Here is a 27,321-nt window from a genome sequence, read left to right as displayed (position 1 = left end):
TTTTCGGAGCTGGAGCCGCCGCCATTTTGTGTCTGTGGAGAAAGAAGAGTCTGTGGCGGCTGGAAGTGGACGGAGATCACCCGTGAGACGGCGGCGTTTCACACCCGAGGTTCCCCCCGTGTCGTCCCCCAACCCCCCTCCGCGGTCAGCATGTGGTGAAGCCGGAGCCGCGAGACCCGGGGAGAGGAAGAGGAGTCGGAAGGGAGGCGGGGTATCGAGAGCGGCTTCAGCTTCAGCTGCGGCGGACCTCGGAGGGGGGCCGCGGCGCAATGTCAGAGCAGACGCCGGCCGAGGCCGGTACTGCGGGGGCCCGGGAGGACGCCTGTCGGGATTATCAGTCATCACTCGAAGACCTGACCTTCAATAGCAAACCGCACATCAATATGCTGACCATTCTAGCCGAGGAGAACCTGCCCTTCGCCAAGGAGATCGTCTCTCTCATCGAGGCCCAAACCGCCAAGGTTTTTATACACCCCGCAGCCTCCTATTCTTCTAATACTCCCTGATTTTAGTGTCAGCCTCATCCCAGGTCTCGCTTCTATCCAAAGGGGGACGGTGTTCCTCCTCTCCAACCCTCCCCCTCCAACTCAGGCTCGGTCTCTGGCCCAGGCTTCGAGCGTGGGCCTCTCTTGGGGGGAGGGAGTGGGGAGGATAAAGGGTGGAGTCCTACTTCCGCTTACCAGCTCCCTATTTAGGCCACTGCATCGTGTATCCCGACGCACACGCTTTGAATAGAGCCCTTCGGGGAGGGGGAGAATTAAAGGCAGTTCGTTGTGTGGGGAAGTAAGAGTTAAAACCATTTGAACCCCCTGGGATGGTGGGGAGTGGTTCTCCCCCCGTCCCCCCGCCCCGAACTCTTTTGGGTAACTGTGCTCTGTGGGTTGGAAGGAGGTGAAGGGGGACCTGGGAGCGAGCTGTTGGGGGGTGGGAATAGGGCCTTGGCCCCGAGTGGAGCAGCCGCCTGTTAGGAGCCCAACATGGCGCCTGAAAAGCACATGATGCGAAAGGGAAGAGAGGAGAATCCATTCCCTGCCAGCCAGGCAGCTGCTCACACCCGTCAGCCCCATTTTGGGGTGGGGGCGGCTAGATATAATTTGTATTCTCCTATCGGAGGGTCTCATTTGCCCCCAGATACGGGAAATTGGGGTTGAGGGTGGGGTTGGAGGGGGTGGGGAGGAGATCTTATCCAACCTGTAGGTGGAGAACTGGCCCACTGGGTAACAAGTACTTGTAGTTTTCTTTTGAAAAGTTCAGTTCCTCCTCCTCTTCCTTTTCTCTTTTTTTCCTCCCTTCCTTCCCTGAAAGTGAAGACGTGCTTTGCTTCACCCCTTGACAGCAGTGGTCCTCTGCCACCCTATATTTCCCTGTAGTCCTCCTCTTCTGTGGATTCATGTGGGAGCGATTTGTCATTTAAGTAAAGTTACTGTTAAACTTAGTTATCGTAATGAGTTTTAATAGCTTCCCAGTACTACGTTTTAAGTTATTTTTGAAGCTTGTACTTATGGTTTAGTTTTTTTCTAGTTGTTAGTGATTGAAATGATCAGGATGAGCCTCCTTTTAGCAGAGTGAACCCCTTTTAAAAGGCCACTTTAACAACAACCACCAATATATTGTTTAGAGGCGCTTTCTGTCTAGTGTAAAACTGAGTGGTCTGACTTTAATAAATGGTTTTGAAATGTGTGACTGGTATTATAAAATTTGTGAATAAAACATATAAAATATGTATTTGTCTTTTTTATTTACCTTTGTAAGGTGTAGAATTTGTTTCCAAGACTTATTTTTATCTACGTGGTTGTGTGTTTTAAACAAAAGTCTTTAAGTGACTTGGGTTCATTCTTCTTTAGGTTCCATCCACTCTTTTGGGTAAATCTGTTCACAAGATACACGGTTTCAGGTGGTCCTTTCATACCTTAAAGAGGACAAAAAGTAAGGTTTTTTTTTTTCTCTTTAGGGCCCAACAAGTTTGTCATGCTCAGTCTGACAGCTAAAATACAAGTCCTTATTCACCTTTTCCTGTGAATGTCTGTGTGAAACAGCTATTGTTCTTTTTTTAAAGTATGAGATTTTAAAAGGAAGCATTCCTCATACTCAACATCCTTTTTATTGATACAACAAACATGTTGGACATGAAAACTTAGTTTTGCCTTGTCGAAGGCTTAACATTAAATGCCTTTTTAAAAAAAAAACAAATGCACTTGCGTTTTTAAAAAAATAACATTGATTTTTAAAAATTCTACCTAGTATTTTTGGGGTTACTAATATTCCACAGAGCCTAATATTTAGCAGCTCAGGTTGTCACTCAAAGAACCATTTTCTTGCTGGTTTTTAATGGATCCAGAAGACTTTCAGAAGTGAAAACTAAATGCTGAATATAGTGACCACATTAAAATTTGTATTTGTGTGTGGCTACACAGAGTGGTGAAAATAGATGGACTATTTGCTGATGAAAGACAGCTGAAATTTTTTTGGCACACGTTTCCTGGTTATTTTTGTAAAGCCAGATTGAGGAAAAGATGTAACAGTCACTTTGGGGAAATAATTTAATGGGGTTGGGGTTGAGGGTGAGGGGAGGGATTTTCTGTCATTTGGTAGCAAACTGGCTTGGTTTTGTGTTTCTGGAGGTGAATGTTTGTGTCCTTATCCTCTAGCGTTTCAGCATTACTAAACTTAAGGATTCACACTTACTTGACTCCTTCCATGAGGCAGTAGTAGCAAAAAAATATTACATATAAGAATTCACTTGTACAATAAAAAGTTAGCCAACTGAACAGATTTTGGTTTTAAAGAGAGCCTGTTTATCTTCATAAGTACAACAATGACTAAAATGGTATAAAACATGACATGGTAAGATAAAGACACAGCAATAAAGCAGTTGACGTGTTGGTACTTAATAGTTTACCCACATGCAATAGCCTTGTGAAACCCTTTTATTAGTACTGTAAAAGAAAACTTTCATACAAAGTTATTCAAAGGTTTCCTTAGTCAACTTTGGTTGTTATCAGAAGCAAGAGCACTTCCACACACTTGTATGGGCAATTGGTTTTGTGAAATAATGGTGGCATTGTGTACTGCAGAACTGTGAGCTTACCCTGGCTACAGGTAGCTGTGGGTAAGTGTTGTTCAGGGTTAAGATTCCTATACACGTGGGAAGGGTAAATGGGGATAATTTTTGTTTTTGTTTTTAAATCGTGGGTACTCCTGTGGAGTGGGAGTTAACACTTAGTTTATGTGGTGTGTCTTAATGCTCCTCAACAAGTCTGTGAACCTGCTGATGCTTTCTGGAAACTTGCTGTGCCTTCTAAAAGCCAGTGATGGGTAGGCTTTACAGTTGAGCTGGGGCAACATTTCTTTGCTTTGGAAAGGGCCACCTGTATCGGCATCATCACACTGGCCCTGCACAAATTTAGAACTCCTGGTTTGTGCGTGTCAGAGGAAAAATATTTCGACGGAGAGTCTGTGCTCTGAAGAAAATCTTGAGGACAAATCCTGGTTTCCAGAGTCAAGTTCAACCTGATTTACATGACTCAGCGGCTGCTCCATCCAGTTTTCCTTGTATCAGTAACAACTTGCACTTTCCTGCATGTTCATGTGCAAGTTTAAAAGTGTTTTTTTGCCATTAACTTCATATGTGAAGTGTACTTAATTTCTTTTGTTCATTGGATTATAGAGAAGTAATCCTAATGATTTTACAGGTAACAAAAGGTTCATAGACGTTAACATATAAAATATGCCTATGGAAATTAGGGTTTCTGCCAGAAGTCTGAAAACTTTGTTTCATTGAGTCTAGGTGCATCATCATAAGTTAATGTGGGTCACAAAGCTTACACTTGGATTACAGAAAATATCCTCCCCCTTTTTTTGTCACTTAAAACACAGTTTTTTTTTTAACTATACGAACCTGAAATTCTATTGAGTGTTAAATGAGGGTACTAGAGACTTTTCTTTCCAGTAATTCTGAGCTTATTTTGTATGCTCAACTAAAGATCATTGTAAGAGGTGAGACCTTGAACACTTAAATTTCATAAAGGTTAATATTGATTCAAAAGTGTTTAATATCAACAAAATATTGAGGTCTGTATTGTACGTTAAACGCTCACTTTTAAAAGTAGTTCTTTGTTGGCAATTCATTGTACTAAACTTTTCAGTTTCTTTTTATTACTTCAGGCTCCCTCCTCAGAGAAGCTTCCTGTTATGTACCTTATGGATTCTATCGTGAAAAATGTTGGAAGAGAGTATCTCACTGCCTTTACTAAAAATCTAGTTGCAACATTTATTTGTGTGTTTGAAAAGGTATATATACATTTAGAAACATTTGAATTTTTAAAACATGTTCCTGATTAAATAAATACTTGCCTTTGTGTTGGGTTTTCTTGGGTGGTGAAATGTTTTATTCTTTTGGGCATTTAACATGCTAAAGTTAGTGTTTTGTATTTAAAGTGGGTTCTAGGTGTTTTACATTATCCATTCAAAAATAGATGTGTTTGCTTTTAGAAGTTCATGTTTTTGATTGACTTTGTTCACTTGAAGATCTGTTTCATCACTAGAATACGGGCAAAAAGATCTGAAACTATCAAGAGTACTTCAAATTTCATTGTTTAGGTTTCTGGTTTTAGGATGTTGACTATTTCTGTCTTAAAAAAAAGAAAAAGAAAAAGCATAATTCTAGTGTGTGTCAACCTGTGATGGATGCCTGGAACTTGTGATTTTTTTTTTTTTTTTTTTTTTTTCTGGAAATGTTTCCTCTTGTTAACCTTGTTCAAGTATATTTTGTGTGAATGTTCTAGGTATGTGTGAATGGTGGATCAGTGAATTGCTTTAGGTTATTTTGGAAATACTTCTTCCCCACCTCTGGCCCCTCTTAGTGTTTAGAAGAAAGGCTTGTTAGTTTCTATACCTAGAGATTGTAAATTCCTTTCATAACATTGTATCTGGTAGTTTGGTTAATACAGTATTGAGGAAGACAAAGGATTTGCTGAAGTAATTCTCTTTCCTGTCAGGCTTCATCTTTCACACTGAGAAAAGGGGCATTTATAAGATATTTGGGTTTAAAGATTGTTTCCTAACAAAAAATTGGTGGTTCTTATATTTTAGTAGATGCACCTGTTGTGTCTCGAGAAATCTTAACAGTTGTCAGGCTTGGAGAATTGGGATTATTTTGAAAGAACTATCAGATTTTACTTGTTTGTTAGAACAGAAAATGTGTAGTGGCTACTTGAGTAATTTTTTTCCCTTTAAGTTCTTAGAGAAAAGAAATACTGCTAAGTAAGTATATGCAGAAGAAATTTGGAAAGCTGTATTTCAAACTGTATTATGGAGATTGTTAATAGTGTATTGTAGACTTTTGCTAAATACTGCTTACCTGAGACTCTAGTCTAAGGAGAAGTCAACTTTGCATTATAGAAATTGGGGCACTAAACCAATTGCTTGGTTTCAGTTTCAGTGTGTTCAAATTCATTTGGGTGTTTGGTAGAAAATGTTTACTGACTCTTACTGGGCCTTAACACTGAAGGTGATGAAAATGACCTTGTTTGTAGTAAATACTATCTAAAGACTGGAATATAGTCAAGGCTTTATTATTCTAAAGTTAGAACTCTAGCTCAGTTTTCTCAAGTGCTAGGTTTCTCTGATGGCTAATTTAAAAAGTATTATTGTTGTTACTATGCCCATCACAAGCATGAGCAGATAAGATATAAAACTAAAGCTCATCAGTAGGTAAGATTTTGTGAATTTCAATTATTCAGGTGCCTTCTACACCACAAATAAGCTTATTCATAGGTACCAGCCATATTGTATTGCAGGAGATTAGTTTTGTTTTACTTTGTACTAAATGTAAATAACTTAAAAAATTTAAGTCATCAGATAAACTATTTTCTAGTTGTTTTATATTTTTGTCCAGAGTGAAAGTAACAGTAGGAATACTGTGTCAAGCCTTAATATTTGGGAACATTTTGTACTTCTAAAAATTCAGACTTGTCTAATTGTTTGCTTTCATGAAGGCTAGGTGATAATGACTTTAATTTTTCTAATTTTTTTTGACAGAAATTTCTTTATTAACTTTACATCTGCAAACAAATGTACTTTTAATAAGTGATTACTGTTGTATATGTTTACGAATTAGTAGTATGTGTGCTATATGTGAAGTAGAACAGAGATTTATGTAGCATTATGCTTAATATATAAAACATCCTATAGTAACTTAACAAGCCATAGAATTGTTCTGTTGTTCTAGGTGGATGAAAATACTAGAAAAAGTTTATTTAAATTACGTTCCACCTGGGATGAAATATTCCCTTTGAAGAAACTTTATGCCCTGGATGTCAGAGTCAATTCGTTAGATCCTGCTTGGCCTATTAAACCTCTGCCCCCCAATGTGAATACATCTAGCATCCATGTGAATCCTAAATTTTTAAATAAATCGGTAAGTTCTAACATGAATGGTATATAACTAATATTTTTAACTGTCAAATTTTGACTTCTCTGAAATTTCCTGCCAGATAAAAGTAATAAGAATACCCTGTGCTGAATCAGTTTAATTTAAAAAAGAAAAAAATTTCCACCTTCAGGTTCACAGTACATTTAAAGTAAATGTTCTCCTTGTTTAGGTTTTACATATTTATTTTGCTTTTAAATTCCTGAAAATTTTCTGTGTGCTTTTAAACATGATTGGCCATTTAAGATTATGGATAGGGTTTATTAAGAGAGAAGCTGATAATTTTTAGCTCCCCCCTTAGCTGCTTCCTTTTTAGCTGTGATTTTTTTTTTGTAAACAAATTATTTTGTCTTATAGCCCGAAGAGTCTTCAACACCTGGCACAGTGGTCAGTTCCCCTAGCATCTCCACTCCTCCAATTGTTCCGGATATACAAAAGAATCTTACCCAAGAGCAACTAATAAGGCAGCAGTTACTGGCAAAACAAAAGCAGTTGTTAGAACTTCAGCAGAAAAAGCTGGAGCTTGAGCTAGAGCAAGCTAAGGCACAACTGGTAAGTAGAGGAGATTTGGCATTTTGAGTATTTTTAAACCTGTTTTCTGATGGATATGGAATTATTTTGTATTTGAATTTTATTAACATGTTGCTTTTATTAATAGTGTAATTTTTCCACTTTTACTTATTTTGCAAATTATGGTGTATTTATTAGACCAAATTTGTATATCCTTTTTGTAAAAGTCACTTTTAATATAGACTGCACTATTTTCTTTCAAATACTTTTTATTAGAGTGCTGTCTTATAAGATAGCCCCTTAGTTTTGTTAAAAATTATATCATGTGGGGGCTTCCCTCGTGGTGCAGTGGTTGAGAGTCCACCTGCCGATGCAGGGGACACGGGTTCGTGCCCCGGTCTAGGAAGATCCCACATGCCGCGGAGCGGCAGAGCCTGTGAGCCATGGCTGCTGAGCCTGCACGTCCGGAGCCTGTGCTCCGCAGCAGGAGAGGCCACAACAGTGAGAGGCCCGCGTACCGCAAAAAAAAAAAAATTATGTGGACGTAGTGTCAGTTCCAAGATGGTAGTTGTGTTGTGGCAGATGTTTTTGCCTAGTCTTTAATATTTTATGAGCTTATGTTTCATGAGCAGAAATCCTTAGCAGTTTCCTTAGAAGGCTACCAAAAAAACAGCCATCACAAAATTAAGGAGGCCAGGAAGATTATGTATTTCTGTGTATGAATAACGTTATATTAAGCTATTTTACTTAATTACTTAGCACTTGACCTTATTTGAGAGTAAGGGAGTACAGGAAGGCAGAATTTTTAAGTGCATTATCAGTGCCACTTTGAGAGGAGCTAAATTTTATGATTTAGAATTTACCCGGAAACACTTGGATGCTTGTGCAGCTGGAGTGCAGTGATTTATTTAGTAGTTTCTTAATATCAGTGTGGCCCAGAATTCTGAATAATTAGGAAGAGGGAGGGTTTTTTTTTTTCATTCTTCCTAGAAATTATAAAACCCCAAAGTAGAGGATTAGTAAGAAATAACAGGCCACATAAATATTGTATATGAACTTTTTCCTTTCATTTTAATATCCACTTAAATACTAGAAGTATACACTATAAATACGGTATTGAATAAATGGATTTATTGAATGAAGCATTATATTTCTTAGTTTTCAGTTTCTTGACAAATAATCTGAATGTTTTACAGTTGTAACATGAACGTTTATCTTGTATTTCAGGCAGTTTCTCTTAGTGTTCAGCAGGAGACATCCAACTTAGGTCCTGGAACTGCACAATCCAAATTACATGTTTCACAAATTCCCCCTATGGCAGTTAAATCTCCCCATCAGGTTCCTGTGCAACCTGAGAAAAGTCGTCCAGGTCCATCCTTACAAATTCAGGATATGAAAGGAACTAACCGGGATCCCCGTCTTAATAGGTTGAGTCAACATTCTTCTCATGGAAAAGATCAGAGTCACAGGAAGGAATTCCTAATGAACACATTGAGCCAGTCTGATATTAAGACAAGTAAAACTGTACCCTCTGAAAAACTAAATTCATCCAAGCAAGAAAAAAGTAAATCAGGTGAAAAAATAACCAAGAAAGAACTTGACCAATTAGATTCTAAATCCAAATCTAAATCTAAATCACCATCACCTTTGAAAAACAAATTATCCCACACAAAAGACTTGAAAAGTCAAGAATCTGAAAGTGCAAGGGTGTCTGATATGAGCAAGAGAGATCCAAGATTAAAAAGACATCTTCAGGATAAGACTGATAGCAAAGATGATGATCTAAAAGAGAAGAGGAAAACTGCAGAAAAAAAGGATAAAGATGAGCACGTGAAATCATCTGAACACAGACTGGTGGGAAGTAGAAATAAAATCATAAATGGCATTGTACAAAAACAGGATACCATAACGGAAGAATCAGAAAAACAGGGGACAAAACCAGGGAGATCGAGTACTAGAAAGCGATCAAGATCACGATCACCCAAGTCCCGGTCACCGATTATACATTCTCCCAAGAGAAGAGATAGGCGGTCACCCAAACGAAGGCAAAGGAGTATGTCTCCAACCTCAACACCCAAAGCTGGGAAGATTCGCCAGTCAGGAGTTAAGCAGTCACATATGGAAGAGTTTACACCACCTTCCAGGGAAGAAAGAAATGCGAAGAGAAGTACTAAACAGGATGTTCGAGATCCAAGGCGAATAAAAAAGACTGAAGAGGAACGACCACAAGAAACTGCAAATCAGCATTCCACCAAGTCAGGCACTGAACCAAAGGAAAATGTAGAAAATTGGCAAAGTTCCAAGTCTACCAAAAGATGGAAATCTGGTTGGGAAGAAAATAAAAGGTAGGTTGTTAACATTTTTAACTGAGTAGAATAATGTGTACATTTAAAAATACAGTGTTGATTTAAAAATTGGATAATGTTTATTGGGTGCTATAATTAGTACTTTTTTCCCCTGTTTAATTCTTAAAACCCTGTGGGTTAAGTACCATTATTATTGCTGTTTTACGTATAAGGAAACTGAAGTTTAGAAAGGTTAACTAATCTGCCTAAGGTGGCACATCCAGGACATGCAAGAATCAGAATTCATACCTGGTTTTCCTGACTTCAAATCTTGTGCTCTTAATCTTTAAATTAACTTTTATGGTTACATATATTCATTTTAGCCAGATCCTATTAAGGATCTTAAAATATGGTCCTGAGTATTTAAAAATTTTTTATGAAGTAACATAATTGCTTTTATGGTTTCAGTTTACAACAGGGTGATGAACATAGCAAAGCTCCTCATCTAAGGCATAGGGAGAGCTGGTCAAGCACTAAAGGAATCTTGTCACCTCGAGCTCCAAAACAGCAGCATCGATTAAGCGTAGATGCCAATCTTCAGATTCCTAAAGAGTTAACTCTTGCAAGCAAAAGAGAATTACTTCAAAAGGTAACTACTGTGTTCCCCTGTAGTCATTATTCTCCTTTTGTCTATAAGTTTTTTGTAAGTACTTTTTATATTTAAAATATTGATTTCCTTTTATCACCCCTATGCAGACGAGTGAACGTTTAGCATCTGGTGAAATTACACAGGAGGACTTCCTTGTTGTTGTGCATCAAATTCGACAGCTATTTCAGTATCAAGAAGGTAAACATAGATGCAATGTACGGGATAGTCCTACAGAAGAAAATAAAGGTGGATTAAAAAAGAAACCTCTCTTAACTGATGCTGAATTAACCTACTATGAACATAAAGCAAAACTGAAAAGGACACAGGTTCAGCATTCATTTCCAAGACTTGATCTCTTAGATCCTGATATTTTTGACTACCCTTTGACTGATGCCTTGTTGTCTGGAATAGAATGTGAGCCATCCAAAAGTAAACATGCAAGTAGGAATAGTGGAGCACAGTTTGACAGAAAAGAACAATTTAGTGAAAGAGCAAGACGTCTTTCTCCTATATCTGGGAGTCGTACTTATGCTGAGAATCTTTCACCCCATGAGGGCCGGAGAAGACATGACGAGCAAGTCTCTGCTAAAGGTAGAAAAAGTTAAATCAGATTATGCCTATTGAATCACAGCAGTGAAGGGAAAATGAACAAGCTAAGTGGGGATGGATTTTTGTGACTGTTCAGACTTCTGTTTTGTCGTTTGTTTTGTTTCGGTTTTTCCCTCAAAGGGAAGGGAAGGGAGCTGATATTTATAAGGCCAACCGTGTATTAGGTACTTTACTAGGTTCTTTATATATGTAATCTGATTTAATCCTCACAATGACCTAATGAAATATATATTATCCCCATTTTACAGATAGGAAACAAGACTGGAGAGGTTAAATAAGTTGCTCTCAAAGTCAAATAATTAGTAAATTGACTGAATGGGTATTTTATTTTACCCAGGTGTATCTGACTCTAGAGGGCATTCTCTTACCTGCTGCCTGTTGCTGTCTTTTTCCCTCCCCTCTCATAAAGTGAGATAGTTATGGATGTTTTTGAATAAACATTTACAAGAATATATGAAGAAGATTTTAGGATAATTTGATATAAATTATCAGATTCAGGGAAAATAATTTTTTTTTCTTTTTAAAAGGTGTACGAGAAGAGCAGAGATCACCATTCAATGATCGTTTTCCACTTAAGCGACCTAGATATGAAGATTCAGATAAACCATTTGTAGATAGCCCAGCATCAAGATTCGCCGGCCTTGATACAAATCAGCGACTTACGGCTTTAGCTGAAGATAGACCATTATACGATGGACCTAGCAGGCCATCAGTAGCGCGAGATGGCCCAACCAAGATGATTTTTGAAGGACCTAATAAGTTAAGCCCTAGAATTGATGGACCTCCTACGCCAGGTTCTCTTCGGTTTGATGGGTCACCAGGACAAATGGGGGGAGGTGGCCCTTTGAGATTTGAAGGACCACAAGGCCAGTTAGGAGGTGGGTGTCCTTTGAGATTTGAAGGTCCTCCGGGACCAGTAGGGACACCTCTGCGGTTTGAGGGGCCAATTGGTCAAGCAGGAGGAGGTGGTTTTCGGTTTGAAGGTTCCCCCGGTCTGCGGTTTGAGGGATCTGCAGGTGGTTTGCGATTTGAAGGACCAGGGTCCCAGCCTGTGGGTAGTCTCAGGTTTGAGGGACACCGGGGTCAACCTGTGGGTGGTCTGAGGTTTGAGGGACCTCATGGTCAGCCTGTGGGTGGACTTAGATTTGATAATCCCCGAGGTCAGCCTGTAGGTGGACTTAGATTTGAGGGAGGTCATGGTCCATCAGGGGCTGCAATTAGGTTTGATGGACCTCATGGTCAGCCATCAGGTGGGATCAGATTTGAGGGCCCATTGCTACAGCAGGGAGTTGGGATGAGATTTGAGGGCCCCCATGGTCAGTCAGTAGCTGGTATGAGATTTGAAGGACAACATAATCAACTTGGTGGGAACGTTAGGTTTGAGGGTCCACACGGTCAGCCAGGGGTTGGGATCAGGTTTGAAGGACCTTTAGTCCAACAAGGAGGTGGAATGAGGTTTGAGGGTCCTTCTGTACCAGGAGGCGGCCTGAGAATCGAAGGACCTCTGGGTCAAGGTGGTCCAAGATTTGAAAGTTGTCATGCTTTAAGGTTTGATGGGCAACCAGGTCAGCCATCACTCTTGCCAAGATTTGATGGATTACATGGTCAGCCAGGTCCTAGATTTGAAAGAACTGGTCAGCCAGGCCCGCAGAGATTTGATGGACCACCTGGACAGCAGGTTCAACCAAGATTTGATGGTGTACCTCAAAGATTTGATGGTCCACAACACCAGCAAGCATCAAGGTTTGATATTCCTCTTGGTCTTCAAGGCACACGATTTGACAATCATCCTTCACAAAGGCTTGAATCGGTATCTTTCAATCAGAGTGGCCCATATAATGATCCACCTGGCAATGCTTTTAATGCCCCATCCCAAGGACTGCAGTTCCAAAGACATGAACAAATATTTGATTCACCTCAAGGACCAAATTTTAATGGACCACATGGCCCTGGAAACCAGAGTTTCTCGAATCCCCTTAACAGAGCTTCTGGACACTATTTTGATGAGAAGAATCTTCAGAGCTCTCAGTTTGGAAACTTTGGCAATTTACCTGCTCCAATAACAGTAGGAAATATTCAGGCATCTCAGCAGGTAAGTCTGTTACAGTTATTCTAAAAGTATATTGTATGCAGATATGAACCATTTTTAATGTTTCTAGTGTTTGAGGAAGGTTTTCAGGATATAGTTTATTCTATAGGTTGGAAAGGATTTTTTAAAATTTAATTATTTTTAATAAGTTTTTTTGGGGGGGGGCAGTTTTTAATGTACTTCAAAACCCCACCTGCTAGGAAAGTGAGATGAGAGTCTTCTGGGGCTGAAATTTGCAGTTTAAATCCAAAATTGATCTTAGTTCTTTCAGGATCTAGAGCACCCTCTCAATCTCAGTCCCCCCCGCCCCCCCACAAATCTTTTCTTTTTTAATAGACTTTTTTAGAGTAGTTTAGGCTCACAGCAAAATTGAGCTATGAGGTATAGGGATTTCCCATATACCCCTTGCCTTCACATATGCATAGCCTCCTCATTATGGTTTTTTTGTTTTGTTTTGTTTTTGGTTTCTAAGGTATTAAAGTATAATACAGTTGTGTGTGTTTCATAGACCTCTGCTACATTGTACAACTTTTGAGCCTTGATGAGCTTTATAGTAATCATAGAGCTGATTTTATAGACTGTTCTTTGATATAGAACTTCCTTAGCCTGAGTTAACAAACAAACAAGAAAATCAAATTGCTCATGCTTTTACAGTCTGTAATTCTTTTTCTTCCTCTCTTCCTACTTTTCACCACCTTTCCGTCATTCCAGTCAACTGCAGTTGTTTGATGTTAACTTGTTCTGCATACATTTTAAAATGCTTATTGAAATAGTGTTAAAGCAATATGCTTATAATTTGTGGTTAATTCAGTTGATATTAATGATTACTTTTGCTTGCCTGCTGAAATTCTCCTGGGCTAAATTTACTTTTTTCCAGGTAGTGACACTTTCTTACTAGGACAGATTTATTATGCCAGTAACATTGCATGGAAGAAAGTGTAAAACAAGAAGAAAGGTTTTAGAAGCATGTTAGAAGCATTATTTATAGAAAGCAGCCTTCTGTCCATATCCAGTGGTTTGAGAAAACAACTGGCCTCCTTAGTTAGACTTATACTCTATTGTATGTTTTTAAGAGAAATGATACTCTTAATTGACAAGATACTCTAGAATGGGACTTGAGTTAGTCTTGTTCCTACATTATAAAGAATTGATGGGGTTTTTATTACGTATACATACCACTGAAGGTTCACACAGGATACTGAACAAGGCTTATAAATGGGCATTTGTTTACATAGTAGCAATATGTAGAAGTCCTACCTCATTCTTGACTACAAATAAAATAATTGTATGCCTGTACAGTACTTGGTTCATGACTTTTATTTTTTAACATTCCTTTAAAATCTTTTACAGTCCACTTTGTAACTCAGTTTGATGGCTAACAGAATGATGATAAAGGAGTTCAGATTGTTAATTAAAGCAGGCTTTTGACATCTGTGTAAAGGAGTTAGGTCCGTGAGTGAGTTCTGGCCTCAGCTTTGCTGTTTACTGGCTATTATGATTGTGTATAGATCACATCGCTGGATGTCAGATTTCTATTTGTAAGATAGGAGAAAACACTGGCAAGGTAAAGTGATTTGTGTAAGGTCACACAGCTAGTTTTTGGCTACCTTATGTTTGCATGGTATCTTAAACTTTTCAAAGAACCTTCACATCCATTATCAATTTTTTATAATTCTGTGAAAAATATAAGGGAAGGTCTTATTCCTTTTTATAGAAAGCCTAGTCAGGTTACACTTGTAAATCTTGTAATTTACACTTGTAAATCTTCATTATCGTAAACAGGCCTCATGATATCTGTGAATATATTAACGTAATTTGAATGTTAAAAGTTTTACTTAAAAATATAGAAAAGATGTTCTTAAAACCGAGATTTCTCTTAAAGGTTCTGACTGGTGTTGCTCAGCCAGTAGCATTTGGCCAAGGACAACAATTTTTGCCAGTTCATCCACAAAATCCTGGAGCATTTGTTCAGAATCCTTCAGGTATGTAATTTCTGAACTTTGTGTTTTTCGAAAGACAATTATTGTTTGAGTAGCTACCTTGTCAGTTTTAGAAAATGACACTTTTGAGAGGGCATATGCAATTTAGAGAAATTTAATCTGACTGGAATGTTGTGTTTTCTTTCTGAGTTTGTTTACATTGTTGATGTATATTCACACTAATCCCCTTTACAACTAGAGGTGGTTAGCCAGGACTTGTAGACCACAAAAAAGAGGGAAGGAGACCTAGTAGGTGGAAGCTAGAGGGTGGGGTAGGAATGTGACATTTGTGTTTAGGTAAAATGAAGTCAATGACAAACCTCAGAAATATCAATTACTTGATACTTTGAATTTTTGTTTTGTGTGTGTGTGATGATCCAATAAACATGAAGTGAATACTGCAGACATCACATTGTAAGCTGATTCATTCATATGTCTTTATGGGCACTCAAGTAATAATTGTACACAACATGTTAAAAGGATTTCCTAGCTAGATGCCCATGATAAGCATCTATAGGGTGAGGCTTAATGATATTGTTATGGATACAATAACAATAGTAGATACGAGGGCTTTAAAAATAAGATTTAGGGGGTTTCCCTGGTGGTGCAGCGGTTGAGAGTCTGCCTGCCGATGCAGGGGACACACGTTCGTGCCCTGGTCCGGGAAGATCCCACACGCTGCGGAGCGGCTGGGCCCGTGAGCCATGGCCGCTGAGCCTGCGCGTCCGGAGCCTGTGCTCTGCAACGGGAGAGGCCACAACAGTGAGAGGCCTGCATACTGCAAAAAAAAAAAAAAAAGTTTTAAGGAATTCCCTTGTGGTCCAGTGGTTAGGACTGCATACTTTCACTGCTGAAGGGCCCGGGTTCAATCCCTGGTTGGGGAACTAAGATCCCTCAAGCCATGTGGTGCAGGCAAAAAAAAAAAAAGTTTTAGTTTTAATATGTGAAAAATGAGAAGTATATAAATTAAAATTACTGGAAAGTCAATATATTGAGAGCTAACTCAACCAAATTGTAGTGGTACTTGCTTTATTTCTGAATCATTAAAACAGCCATCTTCAGAAACATGCTGTAGCATGGCTCTATTAAGTTTACAAATTTGGAGAGTTTTCCAAAAGTTCTGAAGTAACTAGGGAAGTCCTAGCCAAGCAAGCTTTAGTTTATGCATTAAGTATTAAACTGTGTCGTCACAGGAAGCTCACTCAATTAATTTGAAAGCGTTTTAATTGCTAGCTTGACAGTTAGGATTAGTATTCTTATTTTTTGTTTTCACTATAATGAAAAGGGAAGGAAAGTACTGAATATTTGGGGTCTAAATTCAGAAGACCAGGGTTAGAATCTCCACTCTGCTGCTTTACAGGTAGGTGGAGTATAAGCAAATATCCTTTCTGGGATATTTTTCCTCTGCAGATAGCATATGATAAAAGTCAGGATTTGCTAGGGAATTTTTTCTTTTCCCAGAGAATCAAATGAGATCGTATATGCAAAAGTACCATGTAACTTGTGAAGTGCTATATTGGTGTATTTTCCTTTAGAGCTCAGTTTTTCTTGTAGAGTAGAGGATTTGTTGTATTGGAGTTGGTAGCTTGAGATAGCGTGCAGCAACTGCAAATTTTGCTCTTTTTTGTATGAGATAATATACAAAACCTGCATGTTTTCTTTTGCTTTTACAACCTTGAGGTGCTTATGTATACAAGGCATAGCAGTGTCACAGAGGAAGTCACATCTTATTTCCTGGGTTGGAGGTTATTGAATGAGATGTTAGATATGCCTTCCTTCTTCAAGTTTTACTTAAAGAGATATGAAAAGTATTTAGTGTTCAATATTTGGCTTCTGTAAGGTTTTTTCTCAAAATTTAAAGTAAAAACACTCTTTTCCTAGTAGTAAATATACTCATGTTCATTTATTCATCCAAACAGTGATCACTTGCTATATTCTAGGCATTGTGCTAGGATGACTTTAATAAGGTTTATCCTTCTAAGGGCTTTATAGTGTAGCAGGATCTATGGACTTTTTTTTTTTTTTTTTTTTCCTCTAAATAGTTGTTCAGACTTCCCTAGTGGTCCAGTGGTTAAGACTCTGTGCTCCCAATGCAGGGGGCCCAGCTTTGATCCCTGGTCAGGGAACTAGATCCTGCATGCTCCATCTAAGAGCTGGCACAGCCAAATAAATAAAAACAGTAAAATAAACATTAAACAGCTGTTCACTAGGTTGATAAGTTAGACACCATCATTGGGTACCTGATTATGAAATTCCAAACCTGTTCTGAGAATCACCTCTTATTCCTGTTTCTAAATGCACAGAAAATCAAATAAAATCTGGAAGTGTCCTAAGCTTTTTTTTTGTTTCATGCAGCTCAGAGTATTGTTTGTTTATTTTTTAAATCTTTATTGGAGTATAATTGCTTTGCAATGATGTGTTAGTTTCTGCTGTACAACAAAGTCCATCAGCTATATGTATGTGTATATCCACATATCCCCTCCCTCTTGAGCCTCCCTCCCACCCTCCCTATCTCACCCCTCTAGGTCTTCACAACGCATCAAGCTGATCTCCCTGTGCTATGCAGCAGCTTCCCACTAGCCAGCCATTTTACATTTGGTAGTGTATATATGTCACTGCTACTCTCTCACTTCGTCCCAGCTTCCCCTTCCCACCCTATGTCTTCAAGTCCATTCTCTACGTCTGTGTCTTCATTCCTGCCCTGCCACTAGGTTCATCAGTACTGTTCTTTTAGATTCCATCTATGTGCGTTAGCATATGGTATTTATTTTTCTCTTTTTGACTTACTTCACTCTGTATGACAGGTTCTAAGTCCATCCATCTCGTTACAAATAACTCAATTTTGTTCCTTTTTATGGCGGAGTAATATTCCATTGTATATATGTGCCACATCTTCTTTATCCATTCATCTGTCGATGGACATTTAGGTTGCTTCCATGTCCTGTCTATTGTAAATAGTGCTGCAATGAACACTGTGGTACATGTCTCTTTGAATTATGGTTTTCTCAGGGTATGTGCCCAGTAGTGGGATTGCTGGGTCATATGGTAGTTCTATTTTTAGTTTTTTAAGGAACCTCCATACTGGCTATATCAATTTACATTCCCAACAGCAGTGCAGGAAGGTTCCCTTTTCTCCACACCCTCTCCAGCATTTATTGTTTGTAGATTTTTTTGGTGATGGCTATTCTGACTGGTGTGAGGTGATACCTCATTGTGATTTTGATTTGCGCTTCTCTAATGATTAGTGATGTTGAGCATCTTTTCATGAGTTTGTTGGCAATCTGTATATCTTCTTTGGATAAATGTCTTATTTAGGTCTTCCACCCATTTTTGGATTGGGTTGTTTGTTTTTTGATACTGAGCTGTATGAGCTGCTTCTGTATTTTGGAGATTAATCCTTTGTCAGTTGCTTTGTTTGCAAATATTTTCTCCCATTCTGAGGGTTGTCTTTTTGTCTTGTTTATGGTTTCCTTTGCTGTACAAAAGCTTTTAAGTTTCATTAGGTCCCATTTGTTTATTTTTGTTTTTATTTCCATTACTCTAGGAGGCTTTAAAAAATTTTTTTCTTCTGTGTGGTTTTTTTAAAATTATATGTTATAGGTGTACAATACAGTGATTCACAATTTTTAAAGCTTTTGTTTGGTTTATAGTTACTATAAAATATTGACTATATTCCCTGTGTTATACAGTATATCGTTGAGTTTATTTTATACCTAATAGTTTGTACCTCTTAATCCCTTACCCCTATATTTATATTGTTCCTACCTTCTTCCCTCTTCCCACTGGTAACCACTAGTATGTTCTTGTTCTTTGTGTGTCTACCTCTTTTTTGTAATATTCGCTAGTTGTATTTTTTAGATTCCATGTCTAAGTGATATCATACAGTATTTGTCTTTCTCTGTCTTATTTCACTTTGACTGTTTTTCTTTAAACAAATATTATATATACTGCCAAACACCTCAGTGCTTTACAAATATTAATTCATTTAATCCTCATAACAACCTTAGGTAGGAACAATTATTATTACCCTTTTATAGGTAAAGGGAACAGACACAGATAAGTAACTTGATCATGTCACACAACTAGAAAGTGGAATTTCTAGTTAGAATCGCAGGAGTCTGGTTCCATAGTTCATGCTCTTTTTTTTTTTTTCATAGTTCATGCTCTTGATCACTAAACTTGACTGCTGGAAGACATGTGATTAGCTAGTTATGATTCTTAGACATATAAATAGCTAATTCTAATGAAAGGTAAATGTTAAACTATTGTGTGAAGTGGCTGTTGTAATTGATCGTTGAGGTTGATTTATTCATTCATGTAGTCAGACATTTCATTTCAACAGACATTAATTAGCCTGTTGTATACAAGGCACTGTGCTAAGTGTAAAGAGTATGCAGTGGTTAAGGGCAGAGATTATGTATTGTATTGTGGATGCAAATTGAGTTTCTGCCATTAAGAGGAATTTTTAGTGATTCAGAACTTTTTTCTAGAGGTGTGGTAAATAAGATGCATAGTAGTGACATACAAATATATTAAAATTCTGTTTTTATAGTTGAGTTAAAGAATTGTAATTTTTAAATTAGTGCTTAGCAAAATATGGAATTGGATTGATTCCTCACCAGTGAGCTTAAGGAAAAGATTGTTATCCTTGTTTCATTTATTCAGATTTTTGAAGCTTTAGTAAGCCTGACACCTTTTCAGCAACAGCCTGAACTGCTTTGCAAGGGCAGTAATTGAGCAAGGGTCAGAGGGGCAGGTATATTCTGAGCCACATGGCTCATCTCCCTGCATTAGTTCCCTTGGGTAGTTATGGGAAGGTGGGGGAGCTGGGGGGCTGGGCAGGAGTACTTCCATTTAGGCTCTGGGTATTTTTTTCCCCTAGAAACCTGTGCTGAGAGATGGTAGCCTACTTCATCTATGCAAAACGACCTTTGCCAATATGGTTAGGTGAAGAATAGAGAATTGGAAGGGTGAAAAGTTGGACCTAGAGGTGTGGTGCTGCATTGCATAGAAGGGAGCATGAAGCTCTCTGCCCTCAGTATTATGCTTTTCTTTGGCATGGATTTAATTGGGCAACAGTGGGTAATACTGGTTTTTTAAGGTAACACGTATGCCTGTATAAAGTATTAGTGGGTTTCAGTATTCGTCTTAGAATATATTTTTAAGAGGTTATGATTTGCTGATGTAAATGCAAAGTTCACTTTTGGGAGCTTTTGGTAATTACACTGATCTTAACAAGATTTTATTAAGTTTAATGTTGATAGGATATCTTGAAGAAAACTTTAAAAATCCGTAGTATAATTTGCATCTTTAAGTTCTACTTTTATTTTAAGAGTGTTATTTTTTTAAAGGTGTCCTTCCTAAGGGATATCCTGATAATCATCTCAGTCAGGTGGATGTAAATGAATTGTTTTCAAAACTGCTAAAAACAGGAATTCTCAAATTGTCCCAGCCTGATTCAGCTACAACACGTAAGTATGGTTCTGTAATTCATCTACACAAAGCTTTATTAAGTTATAAAGATGTATGATATACAATGATGTGTTCTATGCTAAAATTTCTTACAATGTTGAATTCTTAGGTATACTTATATAACTGGTTTATAATGAAATAAAAAAAAATTTTTCTAACAAGGAACTGTTAGCCTTATAGTGGACATTGTTTCAGTTAACTAACATGCCTGCAAACACCATGTGCAGACTTTTTCTAGTTATTCTGTATTATTTTAGCTTATTTATAATTAAATAATTAGAATATTGATGAATTTCATGAAGATTGACTTTTAAGAGACCAGACCTAATATCACTTATCAAAATAAAGAATTGTATTAGGTTCCTTGCCAGTAAAACCTAAGATCAGGAGCACTGAATAGGCAAGATGGGGCTCTCCATATGCTTCTAACACTATAGCGTTCCCCTATAAAGAATACATGGACACTGGTTTTGAGATATTTGTTGTGTTTCTTTTCAATTGAAGAAGTAAATGAAGTTGCTGCTCAGCCCCCTGCTGAGGAGGAAGAAGATCAAAATGAAGATCAAGACGTTCCAGATCTTACCAATTTTACAATTGAAGAATTGAAACAGTATGTAATCTAATTTTCTAAGGTAAAAGGGACGGTGACTTTAATAACAGTGGATATTATCACTAGTGCTATTCGTCTTACCCCTCATTGTTTTTAAAATTTAGGAAGCCTGTTTTCCCTTTTTTAATGTGGTAAAATATACATAACATAAACTTAAGGAAGCCTATTATCTTCATTTCAAATATGTTTGCTGCCCACGTATTTAGGCCAAAAGTCTACCCCCAAATTTCTGTTTTTTATTATCTCTGTTTAGTATAGCAAGTTTAGGGAGTTTAAGGATTAGGTATTAGTAATCACTCATGTTTTCCTTTTTATCTCTATTTTCCCTTAATCATCACTGTTTTTTCTGTATTGATATTCTCATGCCTTTGAAGTTAAGAAAATGAGGTTTTTGTAGTCTAGTATTTAAGAAATAAAAATTTTTTTCATTTTATAGAAAATGCAAATGAATAAAATCAAGAAAATAAAATTACCTACAATTTCCACTTTACTGATAACCAGTGTTAACATTTGGTGCATATATTTTCATAAATTTTTATTGCCTATATTATATAAAAAACATTTACAGTTGCTTTATGGATCCATTATATTGTTATGAGTATTTTAAAAAATAATAGAACAGCTAATGGGTTTCATCTTTTTTTTTTAAATTGAAGCATAATTTATTTACAATGTGTTAGTTTCAGGTGTACAGCAAAGTGATTGTTTTATATATATATATATAAGAATATCAATATACACTTTTTCAGATTCTTTTATTATAAAACACTGAGTGTAGTCTCCTGTGCTATACGGGTTTCACCCTTTTAAAGACAGTGTTTTTCAAAGTGATACTTTTCACATAGTTAAAACTTTATAATGAAAGTCTTAAAGTAAAAGCTTATAATAAAAGATGGCATGCCTTTTTCCTAGTACTACTTTTTACCTGAAGGCAACCATTTTTTAACTCTTTTATCTATGGTTCTTGGCATTTACTTTTTTATTTCTTAAAAGATACATAGTTTTCTGGGCTTCCCTGGTGGCACAGTGGTTGAGAGTCCGCCTAATGATGCAGGGGACATGGGTTCGTGCCCTGGTCCGGGAGGATCCCACATGCCGCAGAGTGGCTAGGCCTGTGAGCCGTGGCCACTGAGCCTGTGCGTCCGGAGCCTGTGCTCCGCAACGGGAGCGGCCACAAAAAATACAGTTTTCTGATTTATTACATTTCTTGATTTATCCCATTTAGACAATTTATTGACTTCCTGAAAGCGAAGATTTAGGTACCTCTTTTACTGTCCTCCCAACTCTCCTCCATATAGTTATAAAGCCATTTATCATTAAATTTTTATTCAGTATTAATATTATGACTAAATATTTTGTTTTCTGGTATACAAAGTACTATGTACTGTGCTTTGCTTTATTCTACTATTTAAAAAAAATTTCTGGAGTTAATAACTGCCCTGTTTGTTCACTTAGTTATTCTGCATACCTATTTCTTTCCAGATAAGGAGCCCAGAATTTAAAAAAACTGATTATTGCTGACTTCAGTTTCCCACTAGTCTTCTACTTTTTCTTTTTAGTTACCCATACTATTATTATTTCTTCTGTACCTCTTTCAGTATTCTTTACATCAGGGTGGGACAGTTTAGTTATTTAAAACCGCGAAGATCTGGAGAGGTGAAATCTAATTGTTTTGCCATATCCACCCTGATATTGACATTACTCTAAGAACAGGCCAACTATTGCCTTATTAGTTAGCAGATGATCATTCCATTATTAGCTAGAAGGAAATAAGTAACTGGGCCAGGCCTATTGATAAGAGGGTAGACACCATGTTCCAAAATTAACCAAAGTTAAGGTAAAGAGAGTCACTGACACATTACTAGAGAATATTATTGATCTTTGGATATTAATTCTTTCAGCCAGCTGTTGGCTGAAACATTATTTTGTTAACATAATAATGGCTTCACCATTATCAAAATATGGAAAACTGAAGTACTTATAATTGCCTTTTTTTTTAAGGCCATTAAGTCAGCCACAGTATCAGAACTAAAGATTATTTCTGTATTTTTCAAAACAGACGTTATGATAGTGTTATAAATCGACTGTATACTGGTATTCAGTGTTACTCTTGTGGAATGAGGTTTACAACATCACAGACAGATGTATATGCAGATCACTTGGACTGGCATTATCGACAAAATAGAACTGAAAAAGATGTAAGCAGAAAAGTCACTCATAGACGTTGGTACTACAGTTTAACAGTAAGTAATTCATGTGCCTCTGAACTATCTTTTAGCCTTTAAATTATATCATTCAAAAGTATATTAGTTTAGGTAACTGCTGAGCACTAACTAGTGAATTTTTTGAGTAAAATTTGACCCTTAGAATATAAAAGGTTTTTTTAATTTAAAAAAATGTGAAGAGTATGTATTTGTTTTTTGTTGAAATTAAGAGTAGAACACAGGTTTCTTCTAGTTCTAAAATTCCAGGGTTCTATGACTGATTTTTTTTGGTAAAAAATTGTGCATGAAATTTATCTTATTTACATTAGTAGTTGTAATTCTAGAGTTAAAGGAATGTAAAGGTTAAGATCTTAATTGTTCATTAGTTGCTTTATGTTGTCTATTAGTTATGGGACTCAAAAAGATGGTATAATTCTAAATCAATATTAAAGCATATTGTAGAAGAAAGTACTCTTATATTTAAATGGCATTGTATTGAAGGTGTTCAGTAAGAGTCTAGAAACAAATGAATATACTCTTTTTAAATTAACTCTTTTTAAGGACTGGATAGAATTTGAGGAAATAGCTGATCTGGAAGAACGTGCAAAGAGCCAGTTTTTTGAAAAGGTGCACGAAGAAGTCGTGCTCAAAACTCAGGAGGCTGCTAAAGAAAAGGAGTTCCAAAGTGTACCTGCTGGACCAGCAGGAGCAGTTGAGGTAAAAGAACAATGTTCAATTTTATACCTCTGGTCATGCCTTTCACTTCCTTTAAGTAAATAATTATAAATATAACTTTATTTACATCCCTCTTTTAATGATTTTGAGACTTGTAAGCTTTACTCTTCAATGTTATTCTTGTTATCTGGCTTCGGGTTTCATAACCACTGTAGTTACTACATATTTATCTGTGACCAAGAGCTGTGAAATGTTAATTATTTTTGCATGGAAGAATGCGAAATCCTTAGATCTTACTTTGTATTATATATTTGAACATTGTTTAAATTTTCAGAAAACTCTTAAATTCCTTTCTCCACTTAACAAAATGTTTCTGTATTTTTACTTAATGGCATTGTGTTCTATTATGTAAACTTCATTTTTATATGGTTCTATTTTAGAGTTGTGAAATTTGTCAAGAACAATTTGAACAGTACTGGGATGAAGAAGAGGAGGAGTGGCATTTAAAAAATGCTATTAGAGTAGATGGAAAGGTAATTTTCAGCTCTTTATGAAGTACTTTAAAAGGAAGTATTAAGATTTTTTAAAAAAAGTTTTTATAGGGGTAGCTCACTACTTTGAAAGAAAAGTGTTAATTGCATTTTATTTTGGTTTTTAATAGAAGTGGTATTTCTAAGGTATTGGACTTTAGAGAGTCAGAGTGTGTGAGTTGGAAGGCATTTTAGCAATCATCTGGTCCTGTACTCATTTTATAAAAAAGGTTGCGTAACTAGTTAATGATAAATCCAGGACTAGATCTTCTGAGTCTAGTTAGTCTTCTTTCTGCCTAACCACACTATTTTGATTCTGAATTTATATTTCATCATCAAAACTGTTTCTGTCTTAACATACCATGTTATCTACTTAAATATATAAAGGAAGTTTTAAGGGAAATCAGGATGAAAATTTTGTTTTTATCCGTTTTTGTGACCAAATGATTTTTTGTTGCCTTTCCAAAGATAGTTTATCTCTGGTTTAAATTTTAAAAGAAAATCATACCAGAATAGTCCATTACAAATGAATATGCATGTGAATACTTAACTTACTTTTTTGTTTTTGCTTCAGATTTATCATCCGTCATGTTATGAAGATTATCAAAATGTAAGTTCTTTTTGGTTACTGTTTGTTCTCCTTTACATTGATAAATTTTATTTTCAGTTTTTTTTGCATCTGGGCAATATTTTTATTTTAATCTTGATGTGTTGAGCTGTCTTAGTTTTGATGTAGCATTTAGGTTGTTCACAAAATATTGGTGCTAGATTGATAGGGTCTGATTTAAATTTTGAAATTTTTGTATCATTCCTTGCATTCTCTTCATTTGAATCTTGATGTCTTCTACTAGAGTACTAGGCCTAGAGAATGAGAAGGTTCATGATGGGAATAATTTTCTATAAGTTACAGGTAGCATTTACTGCTTACTCCACTCGGCCATGTAATATAGGAATAATTTTTAAATTATCATACATGAAGTACAAAAAAAAATCAGTCTCTTGACCTTGGAAATTCAAATTTTCATATTTGTAGAGTGACCACTTTTTTTTAAAACCAAACAGTGGAACATCTTAACTGTCAAATATTTGTTTCACAAGTTCAAGGGGCAGTTTGGAAGATATACTTAGGTCATCAAAAGATTAGAGTTTGTAGGGTGTTTTGATGGTTTTGAGGGATTTTTAAAAAATCCTTAGGGTAGGGCTTCCCTGGTGGTGCAGTGGTTGAGAGTCCGCCTGCCGATGCAGGGGATATGGGTTCGTGCCCCGGTCCTGGAAGATCCCACATGCTGTAGAGTGGCTGGGCCCGTGAGCCATGCCTGCTGAGCCTGCGCATTCGGAGCCTGTGCTCCACAACGGGAGAGGCCACAACAGTGAGAGGCCCGCGTACTGGAAAAAAGAAAAAAAAATCCTTAGGGTATTTGAAATTAGGAGCAACAAATCCCAGGATATATGTAGGGGGTTATATTGGGATTTAAATATAGAAACGTGTCTAATCATTGAATCAGCTTCTTTTGTCATTATATTACTGCTCTTCTTACCATAGCTCATTGCTGAGCACATATCAAATGCTCAATATACATTTTATTTATTTATATTTATTTTATTTAGTTGGTTGTGCTAGGTCTTAGTTGCAGCAGGCGGTCTCCTTCGTTGCAGCATGTGTGCTCCTTCATTGAACCAGCAGGCTCCTTAGTTGCGGCTCGCTGGCTCCTTAGTTGTGGCATGTGGACTCTTAGTTGCGGCATGCGTGTGGGATCTAGTTCCCTGACCAGGGATCGAACCCAGGCCCCCTGCATTGGGAGTGCGGACTCTTAACCACTGCGCCACCAGGGAAGTCCCTCAATATACATTTTATTAATTGGCTGCCTTTATGGCATGTTTTGTGGGAAAGCAGGGTTTTCAATTGTGTTTGGTATATATTTGTTTCTTTGCCCATACAAGGGTCTTATAAAACTAAGTGTCACTTAATGTGATATTTGTGAACTTTAATCAGTACTTAAAGGGTTTTTCATTTTGTAGACATCTTCATTTGATTGTACACCATCTCCCAGCAAGACACCAGTTGAAAATCCCTTGAACATTATGTTGAACATTGTTAAAAACGAATTGCAGGAACCCTGTGAAAGTCCCAAAGTTAAGGAAGAACGGATTGATACTCCACCAGCTTGTACAGAGGAAAACATAGCAACAGCCACTGAAATTAAAACAGAAAATGACACAGTCGAGTCAGTTTAAGTAAAATGAGAAAGGTATGTTTTTCTTTTTTTTAAGAAAAAAAAAAAGCTGCTGTTGAAATCTAGAAGGTGAAGAATTTTTTATGTATATACAGACATATCTATATAAATTGTCTAGCTGAGGCAGGGCCTTCAGCTATCATTTGGTTAATAAATACATTTTAGTATTTGCATTTCCTACTGCCTGCACAGTTTCAGGTGCTTGTTGTGTGAAAGTTCTGTAGATGTGTGCAAATTTAACAAAATGAAATTGTATGTGTAAAAATGTACGATTTTCACTTGTGAAACTGTAAATTATAAATAAAAAAATATTTTTGCTATCCATGGAGTGTAATATTTATGCACACCATCAAATAAAGACAGTGTTTCTGTACTTTTTATTGGGTGAAAATGGAATTAAACAGCAATTTCAACATAAGATTTTTTTCCAGCAGCTTCCCATGATTAAAGAAGCAAAGTCTGAGTTAGTTTTATCCTTCAAAAGGGGGTTGTGAGAGCACTGCAGGACTTTTCTCAAATTGAAAAGCCAGATTTGAAAAAATTTTTTAAATGGAACAGGACATAATTGCATATATATATATATCTCCAGCTATAGAGAACCATCCAGATATCCATTTTTGAAAAGTATCTAATGAAGCAACTTTTATTCTTGAACTTGGACACTGATGCCATCAAATGATTAACAAATATATTTAAGTACTAAAGGTGATTTTTTTTAAAGGACATTTTTCAAATTTGTCAAATAACTTAATGCAGATGAACATATTTCTATTTTAAGTTACAGGGGGATCTGTAAGAATGTTAATTTGAAACATGGTTTAACCTTTTTTCCTTTGTTGGTTTTGACTGAATTAGATGGATGCCATGAGATGTTAATATTCATACATGTAATAAATAGAATGATGAAACTCCAGTTTGTATCTCTTTTATTTCTTAAGTGCCTTTAGAAAGTGACTTCTTTTTCCTATATCTTTCATCACTCTGTTCTTGAAAACATGAATGAGGCACCTGCAATGAGCCAGGCACTCTGAGATGCAAGATTAAT

The 27,321-nt window shown here is 36.8% G+C and overlaps 1 protein-coding gene across 4 annotated transcripts; it reads left to right on the top strand.

Moving 5' to 3' along the window:
• Positions 1-26,277, top strand: PCF11 (PCF11 cleavage and polyadenylation factor subunit). Of its 4 annotated transcripts, none has more exons than XM_065882588.1 (16): positions 1-461; positions 4,165-4,290; positions 6,230-6,418; positions 6,788-6,982; positions 8,168-9,285; positions 9,694-9,874; positions 9,982-10,072; positions 11,011-12,575; positions 14,455-14,554; positions 19,903-20,022; positions 20,531-20,633; positions 22,693-22,876; positions 23,399-23,554; positions 23,953-24,045; positions 24,617-24,652; positions 26,062-26,277. In XM_065882588.1, exons 1-16 carry the CDS (start codon positions 270-272, stop codon positions 26,275-26,277), a joined length of 4,665 nt encoding a protein of 1,554 aa, XP_065738660.1. In that variant the 5' UTR covers positions 1-269. The 4 variants fall into 4 exon arrangements, with proteins under 4 accessions (XP_065738660.1, XP_065738659.1, XP_065738658.1 ...); XM_065882587.1 differs by having other exon boundaries at positions 20,528-20,633; XM_065882586.1 differs by having other exon boundaries at positions 9,982-10,465.
• Positions 26,278-27,321: the final 1,044 nt, after the last annotated feature.

Source organism: Phocoena phocoena, chromosome 8 (genome assembly GCF_963924675.1).
Source record: "Phocoena phocoena chromosome 8, mPhoPho1.1, whole genome shotgun sequence".
Classification (NCBI taxonomy): domain Eukaryota; kingdom Metazoa; phylum Chordata; class Mammalia; order Artiodactyla; family Phocoenidae; genus Phocoena; species Phocoena phocoena.
The sequence above is the reverse complement of the archived record's forward strand: the minus strand, read 5'-3'. Positions and strand labels throughout refer to the sequence as shown.